The sequence below is a fragment of the Amia ocellicauda genome, chromosome 7 (assembly GCF_036373705.1).
Source record: "Amia ocellicauda isolate fAmiCal2 chromosome 7, fAmiCal2.hap1, whole genome shotgun sequence".
NCBI lineage: Eukaryota > Metazoa > Chordata > Actinopteri > Amiiformes > Amiidae > Amia > Amia ocellicauda.
The window spans coordinates 24,600,107-24,616,187 of record NC_089856.1 but is presented as its reverse complement, the minus strand read 5'-3'; the positions used below and the strand labels follow the sequence as shown (position 1 = coordinate 24,616,187).

General features: G+C 40.4%; 2 protein-coding genes across 2 annotated transcripts in view; both read left to right on the top strand.

Moving 5' to 3' along the window:
• The first annotated feature begins 367 nt into the window (after positions 1-367).
• Positions 368-5,804, top strand: LOC136753057 (uncharacterized). The gene is made up of 2 exons (XM_066708865.1): positions 368-621; positions 779-5,804. Exon 2 carries the CDS (start codon positions 1,717-1,719, stop codon positions 5,671-5,673), a length of 3,957 nt encoding a protein of 1,318 aa, XP_066564962.1. The 5' UTR covers positions 368-621; positions 779-1,716; the 3' UTR covers positions 5,674-5,804.
• Positions 5,805-13,593: 7,789 nt separating this feature from the next.
• Positions 13,594-16,081, top strand: part of atr (ATR checkpoint kinase) — a 47,748-nt gene continuing 45,260 nt past the window's right edge. The window contains exons 1-3 of the mRNA XM_066708864.1: positions 13,594-13,755; positions 14,131-14,222; positions 14,660-14,812. Coding sequence (XP_066564961.1) covers positions 13,700-13,755; positions 14,131-14,222; positions 14,660-14,812 — 301 coding nt within the window. The 5' untranslated portion in view covers positions 13,594-13,699. The remainder of the gene's footprint in view (positions 13,756-14,130; positions 14,223-14,659; positions 14,813-16,081) is intronic.

The following is a 16,081-nucleotide window of genomic DNA, read 5'->3' as shown; positions in this document are numbered from 1 at the left end:
TGGAAAAATGTTGCCTGGTCTGATGAGTCTCGATTTCTGTTGAGACATTCAGATGGTAGAGTCAGAATTTGGCGTAAACAGAATGAGAACATGGATCCATCATGCCTTGTTACCACTGTGCAGGCTGGTGGTGGTGGTGTAATGGTGTGGGGGATGTTTTCTTGGCACACTTTAGGCCCCTTAGTGCCAATTGGGCATCGTTTAAATGCCACGGCCTACCTGAGCATTGTTTCTGACCATGTCCATCCCTTTATGACCACCATGTACCCATCCTCTGATGGCTACTTCCAGCAGGATAATGCACCATGTCACAAAGGTCGAATCATTTCTGTAACTGCCTCTCAGCTTTAGTTAAGTTTGTGACTATTTTTTTGGTTCCTACCTAAAATTAATAGGATATCGTAGAGGCGGAACTAATTAGCGCCATCCTTGTGTTCCGCACGTAATTAAAGGGGGCACAACATCTAAAGTGTAGAGCTAAAACATAGCATCGCAAGAGCTCTCCGAGCTAAGTAAATATTAAGAATATAAAGATATCTAAATGTATATTATCCGAGTAAAGAAGACAAGGAAGAAGGCTTTTGAGATTTAGCCCCTCCTAAGTAGGAAGCAGCCTACGAGGTATGTTTCTTTTGTATCCAGTTGTCTGTGATATATTTCATGTGCATAGCTTGTGTTAACTAGTGTGTAACTATAACGGCACAAACTGTATTCAAGACATACATACATGCATTGTATTTATAATTTCCTTTTATTTTTTTTCTCTCTTTCAACCCAGTTCTCACGGGTTGACATGATATGTTGTTGAAATAAAACCCCGTTTTTTAACCAAGACCTCGTGCTTCGTGTTGACTACTGGAGGGAGCTACAGTGAGAACTCGACTGCTCCGCATGAGGAGGCGAGGAAGACGGCATCGGAGAGCGCGAGTCGTGGCTGGGCTGAGACATCTCCATCGCAGCGCGCGCCTTCACAGACGGCATCGGAGAGCGCGAGTCGTGGTCGGGCCGAGACATCTGCACATGACAGCGCGAGAAGAGGCAGTGCCCACGGAAGAATCAGGTTTCATAACGCAAATTAAGCTGTAATTCAGAGACATTAAGCGTTCTGGGCAAGAGAATGAGACATTTCTTTGCATTTCCCATTAGTTAATGTTTTGTTTACTTACCTTTTCTCAAATTGAAGTGGATTGATATTGCTACTGTGTTGATATTGTGTCTACTGATGAGTAGGATGTAAATATTAAGAACTATTAGTACCGAGAGTAAGGCAGAATTGGTCATATTTAGACTTAAAAGTGAATGGTTATTACTTAATGTGGTATATGTACAAGTTTAACTAAGAGTTAATATTTTTGGTTTGTTTAATTTCATTTGTGGTAATTTAAGATTTAAATAAGGCCATATATAACTATAACAAGTTATCAGGCAAGAAGACCATAGCTCCATAGATCACAAAGTGAGTGTTACTAGTCTTTGAGTACAGTTAGTACAGTTTTTATTTTGGAAAAAGCAAGTTAATTTAGCTGCAGAGAGTAATTTTTCTCCAAAGTAGTGTCAGTAGCTGCAAGTAATTAAAGGCTGACTATTCACATATCAGAGATTAAAAACAACTACTCAATTGAGCTTAAGCTAAGTTAAACATAACTTAGATTATTGTGAACAAGGTAATTTACTCAACTAAAAAACAAGTTTAGATTTAAACCAAACTAAAGCAAAATGTCAGAGTTTGAGCTTTTCTTTGAGAGTGACAAAGAGGGTGCAGGTGAAGACGCGCAGCAGCACTGCACAGACATGCAACCACAAGCTGCTGAAGGCACAGGAGATAACCACACTTCCTCACAAGAGCCACATAGAAGCCAAAGGGTCCGCAGGTTTACGGAAAAGGGCCAAGAACTGCACGATCAGCAAGTAAGAAGATTTGCACACCGTTTCAGTGTGAGCTACGAGAAGTGGAAAGCTATCGCTAAGGATGCCAAACAAGCGCTGAGTGGACAATGCTCAAACAACCTGCTGCGTGACCACATCACTAAGATAAGCAATGCCTCAGATAATCTGAACGTTGTTTATGAAGATTTAAGGCACATTGACATTCCCGACCAAGACACACGTCGCAGAGCAGACACCTGCGAAGCAGTAACAAGAACAATCATCCAGACTGCAAAGGCTCTTCTAGACACAAGAGGGGGTGAAGAACAAAGAGTGAAATCAATAGAGTCTGTAATTGAAGCTGCAGCCTCAGACAAAGTAAGCGTCAACTCTCACCGCACCAAGTCGTCTGCTCATTCTCAAACTAACTCAAGAATAACATCCCGTTCAAGCCAGTCTTCTGCAAGACGAGATGCTGCTGCTGAAGTTGCTGCCAATGAAGCCACTTTAAAAGTACTGCTAGAGCAAGAACGTCATATCAAAGAACTTGAAAGACTCGAAACTGAAGCAGCCAATTTACGAGCTAATCAAGAGGCTGAAAATGCAGAAAGACAAAGGGTGCTGGAAGCCAAGCGCAGAGAACTAGAAAGATTGGAGACAATCAAGAAGCTAGAGGCTGCTAAGGCGAGACAGCAAGTATATGAACAAAGTGAATGCTCAGATGAAGAAATATTTGGGCTGCTCCATCAATGTGTCCCTCCGAAGGAGAAAGAGGAAGTCAAGCATGAAAGTAGCCTATTGCAGCATCGCTCCCCACCTCACTCTCTGACACAACCAAAACAAGAAGACAATACTGCAGCTCTTGTTAGAGCATTCGCAGAGTCCATCAGTGCGAGTCGTCTTCCCGTACCTGAACCAACAACGTTCAACGGCGACCCACTCAGATTTAATGACTGGAAAGTCTCCTTTCAGACACTTATTGACAGGAAAAACATACCAGCTGAAGAGAAAATATACTATCTGCGAAAGTATGTGGGTGGACCAGCCAAAAAGGCCATTGAAAGCTACTTCTTGCTAGGCACAGAGTCAGCTTATTGTGCAGCGTGGACCATCCTAGAAGAGAGATACGGCAATCCATTCCTTATCGCCAAGGCCTTCAGAGATAAGCTTGATACGTGGCCCAAAATAAACTCTAAGGGGAGTGTGGAACTTCAAGAACTCGCTGACTTCCTTCGCAGCTGTGAGGCGGCCATGTCTCAGATCAGAGGTCTTGAAGTACTCAACGACTGCAACGAAAATCAGAAAATACTCTCTAAACTTCCAGACTGGCTGACCTCAAGATGGAATAGGAAGGTGATAGAAGTGGAAGAACAAAGTCACACGTTCCCAAGCTTTAGCCAGTTCGTCAAGTTTCTCACACGTGAAGCCAAAATCGCCTGTAACCCAATAACGTCCCTCCACGCTCTAAAACCAAGTGAAAATGAGAAGATCAAGGTTTCAAAGACAAGAGGTCATGGAGCAAAGGTATTGGCAACCAACTCAGACGAGAAAGCTGTTACCACAAGCTGTGTCTTCTGTGAGAAGGCAGGTCACAGTCTACACAAGTGTCGCAAATTTATGGATGAGACTATTTCAGAGCGAGTCAAGTTTGTTCAAGAGAAGAAATTGTGTTTCGGCTGTCTGAAGTTTGGCCATCGCTCGAAGGACTGTGAAAACAGAGAGATCTGCGATATGTGTGAAAAAAGACATCCAGCTTGCCTCCATGATAATCGCACCAAAGAAGAAAGGATGTCAACACGGCTTAGTGGAGCAGGGAACAGTGGCAAGTCAAGGGAAAGGAAAATAGAGCGGCCACAAGATAGGGCAGCAAGATCATCACGTGAGTCAACATCCAACAGAGTTTTACAGAATGTTAAAGACACTCATACATCCACAGTCATTCCAGTGTGGTTGTCAGTCACAAGTGAGCCAGATCGTGAAGTTCTTGTGTATGCACTCCTCGATACACAGAGCGACACGACATTCATCCTGGAAGAAACGGCAAAGACTCTTCACACAAAGAAGGAACCAGTTCAGCTAAAGCTCTCCACAATGGCTTCAAGAAACACAGTTGTGTCCTGTCGGAAACTGACTGGACTACAAGTGAGAGGATTCTACTCAGACAAGATAATTCCTCTGCCAGTGACCTACTCAAGAGAATTCATCCCTGCAAACAGAGATCATATTCCCACACCAGAGACTGCAAAGGCATGGCCTCATCTGGAACACGTCGCAGACGAGATTGCTCCTCAACAAAGCTGCGACGTGGGCCTGCTAATCGGCTACAACTGTCCTCAAGCTCTTGTCCCAAGGCAAGTGGTGCCTGGTAAAGAAAATCAGCCCTTTGCTCAGAGAACAGACCTGGGCTGGAGCGTAGTTGGCTATGGCAACCCATGTCTTGACTATGGAGATGAAATTGGAATAAGTCACCAGGTCATCGTGAGGCAAGTGATGCCTGGTCTTCAGTCCTCTTCAAACCTCACAAGCGAAGTTCACTATGTCTGTAGAACTCAAGTCAAAGAGGTAGTCTCACCTGCAGATGTCATCAAGGTGCTGGAATCGGACTTTGTCGAAAGGTCTTTGGAGGACAGTCACATCTCTCAAGAGGCACTCCGATTCCTGTCAAAGATGGAAAGAGGCATCAGGCTCAAGGACAATGGTCATTATGAGATGCCACTGCCATTCAAGAATGAAAGACCCAACTTACCAGATAACATGGTGTGCGCCATCCACCGTCTCAGATGCCTAGAACGGAAGCTGAAAAGAAACAAACAGTACTACAAAGACTACAAGACCTTCATGGATGAGATCATAACACGTGGAGATGCAGAAAGGGTCCCAGAAGAAGACCTCAATAAAGCTCCAGCATGGTACATCCCACACCATGGGGTGTATCATCCCCAAAAGCCTGGGAAGATACGTGTTGTCTTCGATTGTTCGGCGAGATTTCAAGAGACATCCTTAAACGACCATCTCCTGACCGGTCCAGAGCTGACAAACACCTTGGTGGGAGTTCTGTGTCGTTTCCGGAAAGGTCCAGTGGCAATCATGTGTGACATTGAACGCATGTTCCACCAGTTCCACGTTAAAGCAGAAGACCAAGATTACCTAAGATTCCTGTGGTGGGAGAATGGAAATCTTGAAGCCAAACCATCCATCTACCGGATGAAGGTCCACTTGTTTGGCGCTGCTTCATCACCTGGCTGCGCTAACTATGGACTCAAGCACCTCGCAGCCGAAGGACACGGACACTTCAGTGAAGCCACCATCAAGTTCATTCAGAAGAACTTTTACGTTGATGACGGCTTGTCAAGCTTAGCGTCTGAAAGCCAAGCTATTCAGTTAGTGAAGGAGGCAAGAGAGCTCTGCAACAAAGGCAAACTCAGGCTGCACAAGTTCATTTCCAACAGCAAGAAAGTCCTAGCCTCAATCCCCAAAGAAGAATGTGCAAAAGCTGCCCAAGACCTGGACATGGCCCTGGGAGAGCTACACGTGGAAAGAGCACTTGGCATACAGTGGTGCGTGGCTTCTGACGAGTTCCAGTTCAGAGTGATTGTGAAAGAAAATCCACTTACCCGAAGAGGAGTTTTATCCACTGTCGCTTCAGTATACGATCCACTCGGATTGTGGCACCGTTCATCCTGGTGGGAAAACAGATTCTGCAGCAGATGTGTCATAACAAGCTCAGTTGGGATGACATCTTACCTGATGATCTTCGACCCCTGTGGGAGTTTTGGCTCCAAGACCTGCAAAACCTGGCTGGTGTAAAGATTCAGAGATGCTACATTCCATTAAACTTTAAGGTTCAGAGCTACGAGCTCCATCATTTCTCTGATGCCAGCGTGTCAGGTTATGGCGAGTGTTCGTACCTCAGAGCAGTCAGTGCATCAGGTGAAGTCCACTGCTCTTTGGTAATGGGGAAGTCAAGAGTAGCCCCTGCTAAGGTTACCACCATACCAAGACTTGAGCTGTCAGCAGCAGTCGTAGCCGTCCGCACCAGTGACATGCTCAAAAGGGAACTGGAGATAGATTGCCTACAAGAATTCTTCTGGACCGATTCAAAGGTTGTCCTCGGATACATCAGTAACGAGGCCAGGAGATTTCATGTGTTCGTGGCAAACCGTGTGGAACGCATCAAGCAAAGTACGGAGTCTGCGCAATGGAGGTATGTGGCTTCCGAAGAGAATCCAGCAGATCATGCCTCAAGAGGTCTTGCAGCAAAACAACTTGTAGCTTCCAACTGGTTCACGGGTCCAAGCTTTCTTTGGCAGAAAGAGCTGACCAGCGAAGTAGTCAAGGTGGGAGAGATTGCAAGTAGTGATCCAGAGATCAAGAAGGCCCAGGCTCATGACACCCTGGCAAAGGAAATAAGGTCACTGTTAGATTGTCTACGAAAGTTCTCTGACTGGTCAAGAATGGTGAAAGCTATAGCCAGACTAAAGCGGCGTGCAAGGGAAGCGAAAGGCCTCAGGCCAAGGTCCTGGGAAAGCACCAGTTTAGAGGAAAGGAGAGATGCAGAGCTCAGCATAATCAAGATGGTCCAACAAGCAACCCTCTCTCAAGAAATACAGGGCATCCAGTGTCATAAGAACTCACAAATCAAAGACAAGGCCAACAAGTTACACAAGTTGGGTCCATTCCTGGATGACCAAGGTATCCTCAGAGTCGGAGGCCGCTTAACTCATGCTGCTCTTCATCCACATGTGAAGCATCCAGCTGTTCTCCCTAGAGACAGTCACGTGTCGGCATTACTCGTCAAGCACTATCACGAGAGAGTGCACCATCGGGGACGGGGAATGACCATAAATGAGATCCGATCCAATGGTATATGGATCCTGGGATGCAGCAGGGCAGTGTCATCCCATATTTACAAATGCACAACGTGCAGGAAGTTCAGAAGATGCACAGAACAACAAAGGATGGCAAATCTCCCGGAAGATCGAATGGAAACAACCCCTCCATTTACTTACTGCGGGATGGACTGCTTCGGGCCATTCCACATCAAGGAAGGAAGAAAAGAGTTAAAGCGTTATGGACTCTTACTTACCTGCATGTGTTCCAGAGCAGTGCATATTGAAATGCTCGACGACTTGACCACAGATGCCTTCATTAACGCTCTGCGTTCATGCATCGCTATTCGTGGAACAGTACGGCAAATAAGGTGTGATCAAGGGACAAACTTTGTTGGTGCCAGGCGTGAGTTCATTCAAGCATTAAAGGAGATGGATCAAGAGGAACTCAAAGAACTGAGATGTGAGTTCATCATGAACACCCCAGCTTCAAGTCATATGGGTGGCGTCTGGGAAAGACAAATTCGCAGAATCAGAAGTGTCTTGACGTCCATTCTAGAACAGTCAGCCAGACAACTTGACTGCTCCTCACTACGAACGTTCCTATATGAAGTTATGGCGGTTGTAAATAGCAGACCTCTGACCACTGATCATCTGAACGATCCATCCTGTCCAGAGCCCTTGACACCAAATCACATCCTGACCATGAAATCCACGATCATCTCTCCACCTCCTGGAAAGTTCGTCAGGGAAGATCTGTACCTCCGTAAAAGATGGCGCAGAGTTCAACTCTTAGCCAACAACTTTTGGACACGGTGGAAAAAGGAATACCTCCTCAATCTCCAACAGAGACAGAAGTGGACCAAAGACCGCAGAAACGCTAAGGTCAATGATATTGTCATTTTGCAAGATGATGCTACACCACGAAACCAGTGGAAGTTAGCAAAGGTTATTGAAGTGTACCCAGGAAAGGACGGAAGAGTGAGAAGGCTCAAGTTGCTTATCGGCGATTCAACTCTGGATGGAAGAGGAAAGCGCATCTCTAAACCTGTTCATTTGGAGAGGCCCATCCATAAGACAGTTACATTGTTGGAAGCAGACTGAAGACTCCAGCATCCTCTAGTCACTCTTTCAACTAGTTCTTAAGTTAAGATAATAAGTAAATAGTTAGTACTTTGAAATTAATATTATGTGCAGTTTATATGCAGTATGTGTGTCTCCAAGCTGTTCTGAGAAATCACTTGTGATTTGGTGGGAGTGTAACTGCCTCTCAGCTTTAGTTAAGTTTGTGACTATTTTTTTGGTTCCTACCTAAAATTAATAGGATATCGTAGAGGCGGAACTAATTAGCGCCATCCTTGTGTTCCGCACGTAATTAAAGGGGGCACAACATCTAAAGTGTAGAGCTAAAACATAGCATCGCAAGAGCTCTCCGAGCTAAGTAAATATTAAGAATATAAAGATATCTAAATGTATATTATCCGAGTAAAGAAGACAAGGAAGAAGGCTTTTGAGATTTAGCCCCTCCTAAGTAGGAAGCAGCCTACGAGGTATGTTTCTTTTGTATCCAGTTGTCTGTGATATATTTCATGTGCATAGCTTGTGTTAACTAGTGTGTAACTATAACGGCACAAACTGTATTCAAGACATACATACATGCATTGTATTTATAATTTCCTTTTATTTTTTTTCTCTCTTTCAACCCAGTTCTCACGGGTTGACATGATATGTTGTTGAAATAAAACCCCGTTTTTTAACCAAGACCTCGTGCTTCGTGTTGACTACTGGAGGGAGCTACAATTTCAAATTGGTTTCTTGAACATGACAATGAGTTCACTGTACTAAACTGGCCCCCACAGTCACCAGATCTCAACCCAATAGAGCATCTTTGGGATGTGGTGGAACGGGAGCTTCGTGCCCTGGATGTGCATCCCACAAATCTCCATCAACTGCAAGATGCTATCCTATCAATATGGGCCAACATTTCTAAAGAATGCTTTCAGCACCTTGTTGAATCAATGCCACGTAGAATTAAGGCAGTTCTGAAGGCGAAAGGGGGTCAAACACAGTATTAGTATGGTGTTCCTAATAATCCTTTAGGTGAGTGTATATGTAAATGTAAGTTAACCTGTACTTGTGTGCACAGTTAATTTATTACAGCCTATTTAGGAATTATGCAATCAGATCTGTCATAATTCAAACAATAATAATTAAATATAGCTTGTCTAATTTCAGTCACTTCTCCCCAAAACAACAAGAATGAAAAAGGAATATCCAATGTGCAGAAATGGAGCACAAAACAGATTCTGAGAATTAATTTTACAAAATTTATGTAGAAAACAGCTGCAGTAAATTAACACTCTCTGCCACTAGAGCCTGATCGTAATATACACTGGTCTTTGGTTAGTTGGTTTGTTTGTTTTTCCTACCATTCTGTAGGCATACATTTCATATCCAGTCAAAGTCCGGGGATTCTTCCAAGCTGCAGTCAATGATTTGGTGGAATTGCCTTTCCTCAGGAAAATATTCTTTCCAAATACCATAGTGAGGCACAAGTTGTTCTGGACAGGATTGCCAACAGAATTCATCAGGACTAAATGTGGAATCCTTGCAGGGAAAGTGAAGGGGGAGAGAAGATATTTAATATGGTCCACACTTGGCCTCTCAGAGCATAGACTAAGACAGACACACCGCAAGAAGATAAACATAAGTCCAGTGATCGGTCTCCAATCCCTTTTGGTGACTTGGTATGTCAGCTCTCCAAGGTAACTGTGACATCAGACACACACTGCCTGCCCTGTCACTGCAGCCTCATGCAAAGTCTGACTTTCTAATCCCATTATAGTAGGCTGTGTGCAGCTGGTCTTGACCTTTTCCCAGTCAGTTTCAGAAATCTTGTTGTGCTCTCTATTGTCAGCCAGAGTCAGCGAAGGAGCCAGGTAACCAAATAAAAGAATAAGAAAAAAGAGTGTGTGTGTGTCTTGGTCAGATAATATGGGTGCAACTGTTTTGTGGAGAAATATATATAATATTCACTCTTGCAAGGATTAAACTATATATATTTATAATTTCAGTGCCATTTCAATCATCACACAAAGTTATGTGGGACATTTGGCAATATATTGTACATACAGGATGCTTGTGTATTATTTGAGGGATAATGGAAGAACACTCAACACAGCTCAATAACTGGTTTTAACATGTAGGTCACAAACCACACATGTATGAAAATGCAGTTTTTGCTCCAGAATGACAATGGAGGTGAACTGGGTTGAAATTGTTTTAGCTGCAATGCGTTTCTTTTCTAGACACATAGGTTTCAAAGTTCAGTATTATAATCCAGCCTACATTCTCTAGTCTAAATGGCCTCATGTGGAGCCGCTCATAAATAAATGCTTTTATTTAATGTTAGTCACCATAAAAGAAAACCCATCTGCTGTAACACATATCAACTCAACAATATCAATTACATCAACATTGATTGCTCTGGTGTAGATGCCTGCATATTTACTGTTATATACGATTGAATTACAGATTTTCAAATTGAGTACAATGAAAAAGATTTGCAGTCTTGTGCTGCTTTTATGTAAATGATGTAGTGGTAAAGAATTAAGCAGATTGGCCAAGCCTAAAGCAACTGATATCTCATAAACCGTTAATGTGAAGATTTATTAACAAAGTTATTGGTTTATCAATGTAATAATATTATCCAAAGTCCAGATCACAATGAGAATCAGCAGTGGGTTCAGGCAGAGTAACACCACGAATCAAAGGCAAATCTAGGGCTTGTGAATGTTTGACATTTAACATATGTAATAAAAATCGAGGAAAACAAATTATCTTTAGAGATTCTTGTTCAGTTTCTTTTTTCAGACTACAGTAAGATGTTCTCATACTGACCTTTCTGTGGAATAAAACTGAAAAACATTAACTTCCTGGTTGCATTGGAATGTAGGCCTTATCAAAGAGCTCAGAAACTTTAAGCTTGAATTAAGTGGGTTAATTGGTCAATAAACTTGTTTTTATCACCCCAATCCTTGATCATCAACCAGGGCATTTGTAAGTGTAAAGGTACTTCCTGAAGTACAAAATCCTTAAATGTGTAGACTGTGCTGCCTCTGCAATATTGTGAAGGCCTGAATGTAGGCTATCAAAAATACACTTACTCCAACAGATCAAGTGATACACTGCAAGGCAATGACTGAAAAGGTATCTGTCAGCAGTTTGGGACACTAAGCAATTGAAAAATGATACTGCTCACATTTGGGCCTGAGCAACAACAATGGTAACCATGATGAGCATGAACAAAGGGAAACAATGTGCTTTTTAAAAAATACATGACAGTCTGTACATACTTACAAAAATACATTCTATTAGTTGTTATTTTCAAAACATTTCCCATTAAGGGGATTTTTAGTCAGTAACTGTACATAGCACAAACTTGAGTTATGAGGAAATGCATTAACCAACAGTAAACACCGAGTGCAATCTAAAGGGTTCAAAGGTAAATAAATCCCATGGCAAAATTACTCCCATATAAGGTAATGGAAATTTAATAATTCAAACATCAATCTAATTATCTATGATTGTTAAAAGGAACATGGAAAACCTGTGAATTTTAGCTACAGTCTGTAGGTGATGTGGATTAGTTCCTAATAAAACAAATATATACTGATACATAAGGGAAAGCTGTGGAAACAGATCTGAATGTAATATATTAATATTATCAATATTATTAGTTGTATAGAAGCATTTTTGAGGCCAATAAGTTATTCAGTGCAGAAACATTTAGCTTTTATATTATGATTATGATGACCATGAAATAAGGCAATTTTACTCCCATGTTTGTGATTCCATCACAGTATCAAGCTTAAATATGAAACCCAAATGTATAAAATATATGCAGATTCACAATTCCACATATTAAGTTTATAATAAAATTAAGAATAATGCATATGTCTGTATTTAAAATGGAAACAAAGTCATTTGCCATAGCTATAAGGCCCTTTTGTGGGGAAAAGTTAATGCCACAATGTTTAAGGTGCGCTGTACATCAAAAATGTTTACTAGTTAAAAGTTATAAATTACAGCTAAATACTGATTGATGACCAGAAATGAATCTCATTTGCAGATTTATTAATTACACTGATCTTAAATAATGACTGGCTCGAATGTATACATTTTCTCAATTGCTTGAGCACATTTGTCCAAACAGAATTATAACAAAACAATTACCATGCAGCCCCAGACTGAAACATGTTGGCCAAAATGACAAAACATTTGCAAAATGTATTCAAACTCTCAAAACAGCAAATACACGTCACAAAATCAAATCAGTCCGTTAAAACTGTATAATTTGTCATCTAAGGAAAAGTTAAACAATAAACACTAAGCTTGAGCATCAATATGACACGGTCAACCCTAAGTACATGCTTGGTCTTCTGCTTGTTTGTAAATTAAGCATAAATGGTCAGTACACATTTCACCACAGCATGAGCTTTACTCATATTCTGAGTGATATCAAGAAGTCTAAAAGTAGAAAAAAAATCACTCAACAGCAAAAAATACTTTAACAAAAGATTTATTTTTACTTACAGTAGTGCTCCTGGAAATTGCAGTAAACAAATCAAGTCCACTAAAGATACTCAGAACCAAGCTGGTAGTTACGGCAATGTATCTATATATAGTACATACATACAAAAAAAAGTATAATTGTTACAAAATTTGGCATGTCAGACCTCACTATCTTTCTCTCTTCAGAATGTACAATTGTATAAAAGGTTGAGGAATGCAATTCGGTATGCTGTATTGTATGGGCCAACAGTAAAGAACACCTTCTCTTGAGATGGCTGCACTCATGCCAATATTCCCACCTCTTTGGCTTGGCATAATGACTGTGGCTCTCTGACCGATGATGTTCCTCCCACGATCTACTCACCTGGCAAATTGAATCCTGCTTCATCCACGTATATGAATACATGTGGCAACACATGGTCCTCAAGAGAAACATAAAATGAACATGGGTAGCCTTAAAACTTTGCAACTTAATATTGTAAGGAAATGCATTACTGCGATGAGCCCTTGTCTGTACAGACTGGAAACTAATGTCCTTCACTCTGTCACTGTTCCTTTCAAAAGGTACCCTGTACAATAGTAGCTGCCAGACTGACAATATGTACATCCTGAAATATTTTATTTTCTTGTATATTTGTAGTCTGGATCTTCCTCAAATATATGGAGTTGTTTGAAAACACTGCATCTACAATGGCAACCTCCTGTTCAGTGTTGAAAATTCTTCCTTGGCCACCAGCATGGGGTTGTCTTTCAGTTCTATATATGAAATGGTCAAGGAAGATGTGGAAAAACTCTTTACATGTATTTCCTGCAGTACTGTAATACAGTAAAGTCATATATGGGTTGAATATTTTTATATCTGAATGTTTTGATCGTTTAGGTAATGATGTTGGTCATGTGGACCAGTTCCATTCACACTGACTTAGCAAACAAGAAAAACTGTAATATATGTTCACTTACACATTCTCATTTCTGAATACTCTTAATTATTGATTTACATGACTTATCAAACGATAAAACGGTAAAATATGCGTTTCATTGAGGAATGCGTATATGGGTATATGTAAAGAATGCAAATAACATCGGTTTCAATGAGGTATGCAGACAATTGTTAATTTCTGAATAACTGTGCAACAGCTACATGTCTTGTCTGTAAGCATGTCTTATTGAAACATCAGAAATAACTTAAATTATATTTCTTATCCATTGTTAACCTGACGTTACATTATCACTATCAGCAACCCCACAAGCACTGTCTTTTGCGCTCGTGAAACCTACTTGTTTGTCCTACATCAGACACCGTAGTCAACATCCGTACGGAAAGGGAAACTTTTTGAACGACACATGTAGAGCTGCTTTCAAAATAATGTACAATAATAGACATTAGTTATCATATACAACTCTCATCTTGGAAATACTGAGTGAAAATAATGGACCATGGACTGGAAATGGCAGCCATGATTCCTGCTTTGCAGGAACTTGCAAGGTAATGTTGCTGTAATGTTAGCAAAGTATAACATAATTCATGTGAAATCGGAAGTTTGTAGAGACTGATAAACCAAGTAATTTATTGTGTGTTTATTTTTTAAATGTAGACTTGCACTGTGCTGATAATTTGAATGGACGTTATGTTTAGTCAGGTCAATTTCTAATTAATTCTCCACCGACAGGAAGTTCTAGATATTATTAATGCTCTACCACTTTTTATCACGTTACTGTGGTTTCTACTGCATTATTACATGCCATGTCTATGATTATCCTGTTTTTAATTACCTAAATAATACATTTGCATTTATTATCATGTTTTTATTATTATTATTATTAATATTATTATTATTATTATTATTGTATTAATTTCTAGTGCCAGCCCAGCAGAGTACAACAACGTCGTACAAAAACCACGACAAATACTATGTCAGTTTATTGACAGAATTTTGACTGATGTAGATGTCGGTAAGATTATGTATTATTCTTTCAATTTGTGTTGCTATTTTTTTGTTGTAGGGTGATTTTTTTCAAAAGCCTACACTAGAATCTGTTACTAGTATAATATGTTATAGCTGTTAAAAAAAATATTTCCCTCCTTTCAAATCCCATATCACACATCAGCTAACACAGGTTGTCAATTGAATGTCATTTCATAGATATCTTGTACATTTTCGTTACGTCGTAAGTTATTTTTAAAAAAGCGTTTAAATGTCATATTAGAGTTGCAAAGCTAACTTGTGCTACACAGACACATAGGGACACTATTTAAACTCATTACTTATATATAGTCTGTCTTTGTAATGATTTCCTGTGTCCAGTACATTTATTGTGTATTTATAAACTCATAGACTCTTACTCCTGCAGATAGAGACACTGGTATCAATTTACATTTATTCTTTCAGTTGCCTTGGAACTATCCAAAAAGAGCATTCCAAAGACAGCCTGCGTCATGCTGCTTGATTTCATTCAGCATATCATAAAGTCATCACCTTTGATGTTTGTCAACCCTGCCTGCCAACTTGACCAATCTGGACATGTAGAAAGCAGTTCCAGTGGTGAGTGTTGTGATGCATTGGTTGCAAGCTTAAAAAGGAGAGCACATATTAATGTGGATAGTTTACAGCCAACTTTGAGGAGTGCAGGGTCTTGCTGTTTTTATTCCAAGTTTATTCCAAAAGGTCTCAAGGTTTTTGTGTAGATTTAATTGCTTTCTTAATTAATATTAAGGTTGCGTTCCACTTTTGTATTCCTTCTTATGGTTTAAATGATTCACTTGATTCCAGGGCCAATATTCATGTTCATGTTCATAGTCATATAAATGACTGGTTGGTTCCCTGACAAATTGAGTTAGAAAGCAGAGAGAGCATATGCATTGACATGTTCTTTTCAAATGACCAAGATGGTCAGAGGGACAGAGAACCAATGGCAAACTGTGATCACAATATGGTTAGCTTTTAGGCATTCTTTCAAAAAACAAGGAATAAGTCTAAAACTATGGTCTACAATTTTAGAAAAGCAAACCTTGAAGGTATGAGGCGGCACTTAGAAGAGTTAGACTGGAGCACACTGGATACAGGTTCAGCTGAAAATGGATGGTTATATTTTAAGAATATACTACTTAAGGCTCAGGACAAATTTGTACCAAAACTTAGCAAAGTGAGGACCAAAAAACATTGGCAAAAAAGGTTTAATAGAAGTATGCAAGAAAATAGAGAGAAAGAAAATGTTGTATTGTGCATAGAAAAGGGATAGAGATGAAACAAAATACAAAGAATATGTTGAACTGCAAAGAGATCTTAAGAAAGGGATCAGAGAACCAAAGAGGGAAAAAGAAAGAAACATACAGTACTGTGGAAAAGTTTTAGGCAGGTGTGAAAAAATGCTGTAAAGTAAGAATGCTTTCAAAAATAGATGTTAATAGATTATCAATTAACAAAATGCAAAGAAGAAAAATCTCCAATAAATCAATATTTGGTGTGACCACCCTTTGTCTTCATAACAGCATCAATTCTTCTAGGTACACTTGCACACAGTTTTTGAAGGAACTCGGCAGGTAGGTTGGGCCAAACATCTTGGAGAACTAACTACAGTTCTTCTATGGATTTAGGCAGCCGCAGTTGCTTCTCTCTTTTCATGTAATCCCAGACAGACTCGATGATGTTGAGATTAGGGCTCTGTGGGGGCCATACCATCACTTCCAGGACTCCTTGTTCTTCTTTGTGCTGAAGATACTTCTTAATGACTTTTGCTGTATGTTTGGGGTTGTTGTCATGCTGCAGAATAAATTTGGGGCCAATCGGATGCCTCCCTGATGGTATTGCATG

What these genes read in the sequence shown, in the direction of transcription:
- LOC136753057 (XM_066708865.1), top strand. Translation starts at nt 1,717, where the DNA reads ATGTCAGAGTTTGAGCTTTTCTTTGAGAGTGACAAAGAGGGTGCAGGT.